The sequence below is a fragment of the Mus pahari genome, chromosome 5 (assembly GCF_900095145.1).
Source record: "Mus pahari chromosome 5, PAHARI_EIJ_v1.1, whole genome shotgun sequence".
In the NCBI taxonomy this organism is placed as follows: Eukaryota; Metazoa; Chordata; class Mammalia; order Rodentia; family Muridae; genus Mus; species Mus pahari.
Window position 1 is genome coordinate 15,024,875 of NC_034594.1, and position 6,000 is coordinate 15,030,874.

At 46.0% G+C, this 6,000-nt stretch overlaps 1 protein-coding gene across 11 annotated transcripts in view; it reads left to right on the plus strand.

Moving 5' to 3' along the window:
- Dst (dystonin) overlaps positions 1–5,321 on the plus strand; it is a 196,767-nt gene extending 191,446 nt beyond the window's left edge. For 10 of the 11 annotated variants that reach the window (XM_029539067.1, XM_029539069.1, XM_029539066.1 and 7 more), the window contains 4 exons: positions 114–316; positions 714–824; positions 3,511–3,637; positions 4,246–5,321. In XM_029539067.1, coding sequence (XP_029394927.1) covers positions 114–316; positions 714–824; positions 3,511–3,637; positions 4,246–4,508 — 704 coding nt within the window. In that variant the 3' untranslated portion in view covers positions 4,509–5,321. The remainder of the gene's footprint in view (positions 1–113; positions 317–713; positions 825–3,510; positions 3,638–4,245) is intronic. The other variant, XM_029539064.1, reaches the window with a different exon arrangement.
- Positions 5,322–6,000: the final 679 nt, after the last annotated feature.

A 6,000-nucleotide genomic window follows, 5' to 3' on the forward strand; every position in this document is an offset into this window, starting at 1 on the left:
CGAGATCCTCCGCGTGCTGTGTGGTACCAGGTGTGCCCTCCCTCTCACAGAGACTGAGTGCTTTCTCTTCCTGTCTGTTCATTGTTCTTTTTTGCCGCCTGCGTGCAATCCAGCTAAAGGAAGGACCAACATGGAGCTGCGGGAAAAGTTCATCCTAGCGGACGGCGCCAGCCAGGGTATGGCCGCCTTCCGACCGCGAGGCCGCCGCTCTCGCCCTTCATCCAGAGGAGCTTCCCCCAACAGATCCACTTCCGCGTCCAGTCACGCCTGCCAGGCTGCCTCCCCACAGGTGCCTGCTGCTGCCAGCACACCCAAGGTAGGACTCAGCTGTGGCCCTCCCTCCCAGCACACCCCTCGTCCACAGCATCCTGTCAGACGTTTCATTCCCCTGGTAGTCGAGGGACCAGCCACGTCCGTTTGTATCTCTTCACTCCATATTTTTAAACATGTTCTGTCCAATGACCCATGAAGCCGTTGTCTGTACAGGGTTACCCGTTTAGGGGCTTTGTCATCTCTCGGGTTGAGTTTTCTGTTTAAAGCTTTATTTTTTTATTATTATTTTTATTTTATGTTGGTATTCCGATTTGTCATCCGCTCTGTCCACTCTTGCCTTCATTACCTGTGTAAAGTGACTCCACCATAAAAACCTCTTCTCTGTGGGTTTGTTTCTCACTGGCTCCCCTTTACATTTGATGTACCATTGTTCCATGCAGATTCTCCATCCTTTAACACGCAATTATGGTAAACCATGGTTGGCAAACAGCAAAATGTCAACTCCCTGTAAAGCAGCAGAATGCCCCGACTTTCTCGTGTCATCCGCAGAGGTATCGTAAGGCCCCAGACCGCAGTCTTAACAGCCTTCTCTGGCTGACACTCACCTACTAACACCACCTCACCACTCCCCTGATGCGTGCACTTCTGATAATACTACATCTTCCTGTTAACTTCCTGCAAAACTGTTTCTCAGGGGACTTGAGAGTAAGGGTTACTCGGGACAGCGGCGGTTTGGCATGCCCACACCGTGAGGCTGTATACGCACACTCCTGGGCTTTTGCTCTCTGTATATACAGGCTTATGAACGTTTTCTAATGTTGGTGGAATGCTCTTGCCACTAGACATAATGTGAGCAAGAAACTTAGCATGTTCCCCTAGAAGAAAATCAGAAACAATGTCATTTGTAAGAGAGTTACTTAGGAACAGAATTTTAGCAAGTGTCCACCATGGAATGTCCCTCTTAGTGCATGTGACACTCATTTCGGCTTGTTCATGACATGGTTCTCAGTTCTAAATGCAGGCATCAGGGGGATAGGGGTGGGAATGTGGAAAGCTAACTGTCATTTTCAAAAGGTGTCTGTATTATATTTAAGTAATTAATATTACTTGAGCATTCGGTAACATCTCAAAATGGCAGGTACAGAGAGAAGATATTTAGGGAATATAACATTTGCCAAGATTAACTCACATTTAAATTGTTCACATTCAACTGAAAATCAGCCATCTATTTTTCTAAAGAAACGTCTAAGAATTGATCAGTGTAGGCATCATCTCCCGTGCTTGATCCAAACCACAGTAATGGGGGAGGAGTTCCTAACCATCCCTTCTTGGAAATGAGGAGTTATTTTTGGCCTAATGGTTAGGAAGAAAGCCAAGGCCCTTGTATAAAAGAAGTACTTTTTAGAAGCCCCTGATGGTTTTCATGGCTGTTTCCCAGTTACCCAACCCTCACATTAATTACAATAGGTGGGCAGAGGAAAGTCCCTTGCCTTCTATTCTCAGTACCAGTCCCTGAGCAGCCAAGTAGGAAGGCTGAAACAAACGCAGACTCCCTTTAAATGTTCCTTCCCTCCTCCTCCTCCTTCCCCTGGGTCCCAAACTCCTACTTGCTCCCACTTGTGGGAGCAATCATAGATGGCACCAAGAAATGTCTGTGAGTTGTTGTGACACCACTGTGTAAAAGCTGAAAAGCCCATGCCCTCAAACCCATGCTTGTTTTAAATGTTTGGGGATAAATTTCTATGTTTCCTTTTTTTCTTTTTTCTTTTTCTTTTTCTTTCTTTCTTTCTTTTTTTTTTTTTTTTTTAAGTAGCAACTGTCCCAATTAAAGTAGGGGCTGGGGAAATGGCTTGGTTGGTAAAGTACCCGCTGTACAAACCTAAGACCGGAGTTCATATCCCCAGGACCCACCTAAAAGCAAGGTACTTAGGGTGGAGAACAGCAGATAAAGACAAGCTAGTGTGAATCAGTGAGACACCCTCGCAGAAGCAAAGTGGAAGACAGTAAAGGAAGGTGACAAGCATGCCCCAAGGGCTCAGCATGGGCCCACTTGTGTGCATGCCCATGAGTAAAGTCTTAAGTCCATTCTCTGAGCTCATGTGAAGGTATGTTTGGTTTTAAAGGAAGGCCTCACAGAATCTCGAGAGCAGCGTGTGTGCACACAGTAAAGTCCAAGCAGTCACAGGCTAAGGCAGATGGTCTTGGCTTTCATACGACCCTTAGTGACAGAGTCACAGTACGTGCTTGCGTCCTCGTGGACAGTTGACATTCCTCCCAAGTGGGCAGTGTGGTGGGTATGCGGGTTAACTGGCTAATGTATATAAAAGTAGAGTAGGAATGTTTACCTATGTAAGTCACACCTAGGCAATATTCTGGAGCGGAATATGGGTGGGGCATGCCCGAGATTCCAGGACGTGGAGTGTGAAAGGGGGATGGTCAGAGTTATGGACCAGCCTCACCTACATAATGAGTTTAAGGCCAACCTGGGCTATATGTCTGTTTAAAAATACCACCTGCACATGGTTTTGCGTATAGGGTACACAGGTAGGTAGAGGGTAAGAATCACACTAAAACCAACAAATACAAAGTCAGAAAGAAACATCAGTATCCAAAGTCGCACATAGGCTCTATCAGGAATTTTCGGCGCTAATGAGAAGATGGTTCTAAAACTACAGCCATTGTTTCTGTAGATTTATTTTTCTGTGGCTCCTTGGCTATGTGTTCATTGGCAGCTAGAAACCCCTGAGAACCAACAGAGCTTTGTTTTCAACTTCAGGAGAATTTCTAAAATGTCACAGTGTAGAGCCATGGGGTTAGACTTAGCATATTGTCTTAAAATGACCCCACATGTTTTCCTCAAGTGAAAGAAGTGTCTCCGAAGTATTGCCTCTAAGCTGTGTGTGGCCAGGCCATCCGGTGTGACGTTGGACTGTCACACTTCCTTTCTGAGGGGTTTTCCACCCAAGCTTTTTTATCTCAGGGTGGTTATTTCTGCCCGCATCGCTCAGTTTCTGTGTAATGTCTGCCTCATTTTCTTAAGCACACTGAAGGCAGCGCAAAAAAAAAAAAAAAGGAGGAGGGGAGCTAGTGGGAGCCACACACCTCGCTTCTCTGAGGCGTGTCCACCTGCTTCAGAGGGCTTGTCTAGATGTCCAACCATGAGCAAAGTGGAACGTCCTAGAGTTCCTACAGCTCCCACAAACTCTTATGTGCCCTCTGCGCTGGTTGCACACACAGGGAACGCCAATCCAGGGAAGCAAGCTGCGACTCCCAGGGTACCTGTCAGGGAAAGGCTTCCACTCCGGGGAGGACAGCGGCACCTTGGTAACGACGGCAGCCACCAGAGTCCGAACGCAGTTCGCTGGTGAGTGTGTGGTATCTCTTTCCCTCAACAGTGACCCGCGGACTAAAGTGCCCTGTGTGCTTTTGAAATGAAATGAATCACTAATCCAAGAGAGAGACAGAGACAGACAGACAATGGGGCCAGGACTTAAGTCAGTACTGGGAACCTCTTTGCCACCCAGGGAGCATGTAGGGCTGTTCCAGGTCACTGGGGAAACCCAGGCACCGGGCCTTCCATCACAGAGTAGTGAACTCAGTGACTGGCCAGCACTGCCAAGCTCTGAACTCAGCATGATCAGCATGAGAGGCAACTCTCACACTCTGTAAGTCACTTCCCCTCTGGCATGGCTTGCACCCGAGAGTCTGCAGGCACCAGGGGACATCGCCTCCCACAGCAGCGGCGTCCATCGGCATGATAAGCCAGAACTTACCTTTGGTATATCAGTCTAGGTGTCATTCTTTAATGTCTCCTTAGAATGCTGCCTACCCTTGCATGATAATGTAAAGCTTCAAGACCAAGGTATTTCTATGCGAGCGCCGGAGCACAAGAAGCACAGGTTGATGTTTAACGTGGTATTGCAGATGAGTGATGAAGGTTCCTCATCCCTGTCCTCCCTCCCCTCTCTCCAGAGTCCAGGAAGACCCCCAGCCGCCCAGGAAGCAGAGCCGGAAGCAAAGCCGGAAGCAGAGCCAGCAGCCGCAGAGGCAGCGACGAGTCCGACTTTGACATTTCAGAAATCCAGTCTGTGTGCTCAGACGTGGAGACTGTCCCACAGACACACAGACCTGTGCCCCGAGCAGGTTCTCGGCCATCCACAGCCAAGCCTTCTAAAATCCCCACACCCCAGAGGAGGTCACCTGCCAGCAAATTAGACAAGTCTTCGAAGAGATAGTGCAATTGGCTCCAACCAGCCCTTTCCCGAGCATTTATTATTTAAGTGAATGATGTAAAATACGATGTAGAAATTACTGTGAAATATTGCAGGAGGCGAGTTTTAAATTCTGCAGATGGCCTTATTTGTGTATTTGTCTTTTTATTTGATCTGTATCACTTTTTTGGTCAGATTTTCTGGGGGTAAAAGTCACATCATATGTGATAAAGAAGAAAGAACTTAACATGAACTAATGTTTCTGCACTGTTGCGTGTAGACCATACACTAAAAGTCAGTTACTGTACCCACAGGTAAGTCCACATTCTCTCTGACAACCACAGCACTACATAGCTGACATTAAGGGATACCTCATGACACCTTTTATGGAGATTCTGAACAGCTGACAAACCAAGCAGGGAATTGTATTTTTATTTATTTTTTATTTTTATTTTTTTTTGCGATGCTCTAACTGTAAATTAGACAGAAGACAAAAGGAAAGACACAACAAGAAGCAGTTCTTCGAGCGGCCACCAAGAGAGAATCAGAGTCACAGGAGAATGCCTCAAGCAGCCGCCGGTACCATGGCGTTCATGCACCTCCCAGTGTCCTTGTGCCTCTGCTTCAGGCGCAGCCAGACGCGCCCTGGGCATCCACCGTCTGTACCGTAGGGATGTGGTGCTACGCACATCCATATACTACACTTGCAAGGTTTTGCACTGCTTGGGTGGACAGCAGCCCCTGTACCATTGAACACATTTTGTAACAGCAATTTCGCTTGCAGAAAAAAAAAAAAAAAAAAAAAAAAGCTCTGAAATAAAACACATCCCTTAACTACATCGCTATGGAATTAATTTTTTTTCCCCAGGGAAAACTGGTGTATTTTTTTATGAACAGTATCAATTTGGAGTGACCAAAAGATACTTGAAAAAAAAAAGTGGGCTTATTTTGATTTCTCATCTGGAATAATCATGTTCTGGTATTATATCTACTTATATTTAATAAATATGCATTTTAATTTATTATGTATACTCACATACTAGAGAAAGATATTAGTATGCATTTAATAAAACATATTCACTTGAACATACGGAATACTTGGTTATTTGAAATGAGCTTTTCTGTTTGTTTTAAATAAAGGGTAAATAATAGAAATAGTAATAATATATAATAATAGTAGTCTGACAGGAAAGGCTGGGAGGTGTGTAAGGAGGTCTGAGCTAGTGGGAAGCCCCCATTCTATAAGTATGTGAGACATCCTAGCTGTATATACACGGGTATCAATGGCCCTTAGGCTACTACAGTGCTCCTATCCTCAAATAATCAAGGGAGATGTCTGGGGTTTTACTGCTGTGAAGAGGCACCATGACCAAGGCAACTCAACATTTAATTGGGGCTGGCTTACAGGCTCAGAGGTTCAGTCCATTATCATCAAGGCGGGAGCATGGCAGCATCCAGGCAGGCATGGTGCAGGAGAAGCTAAGAGTTCTACATCTTCATCTGAAGGCTGCTAGGA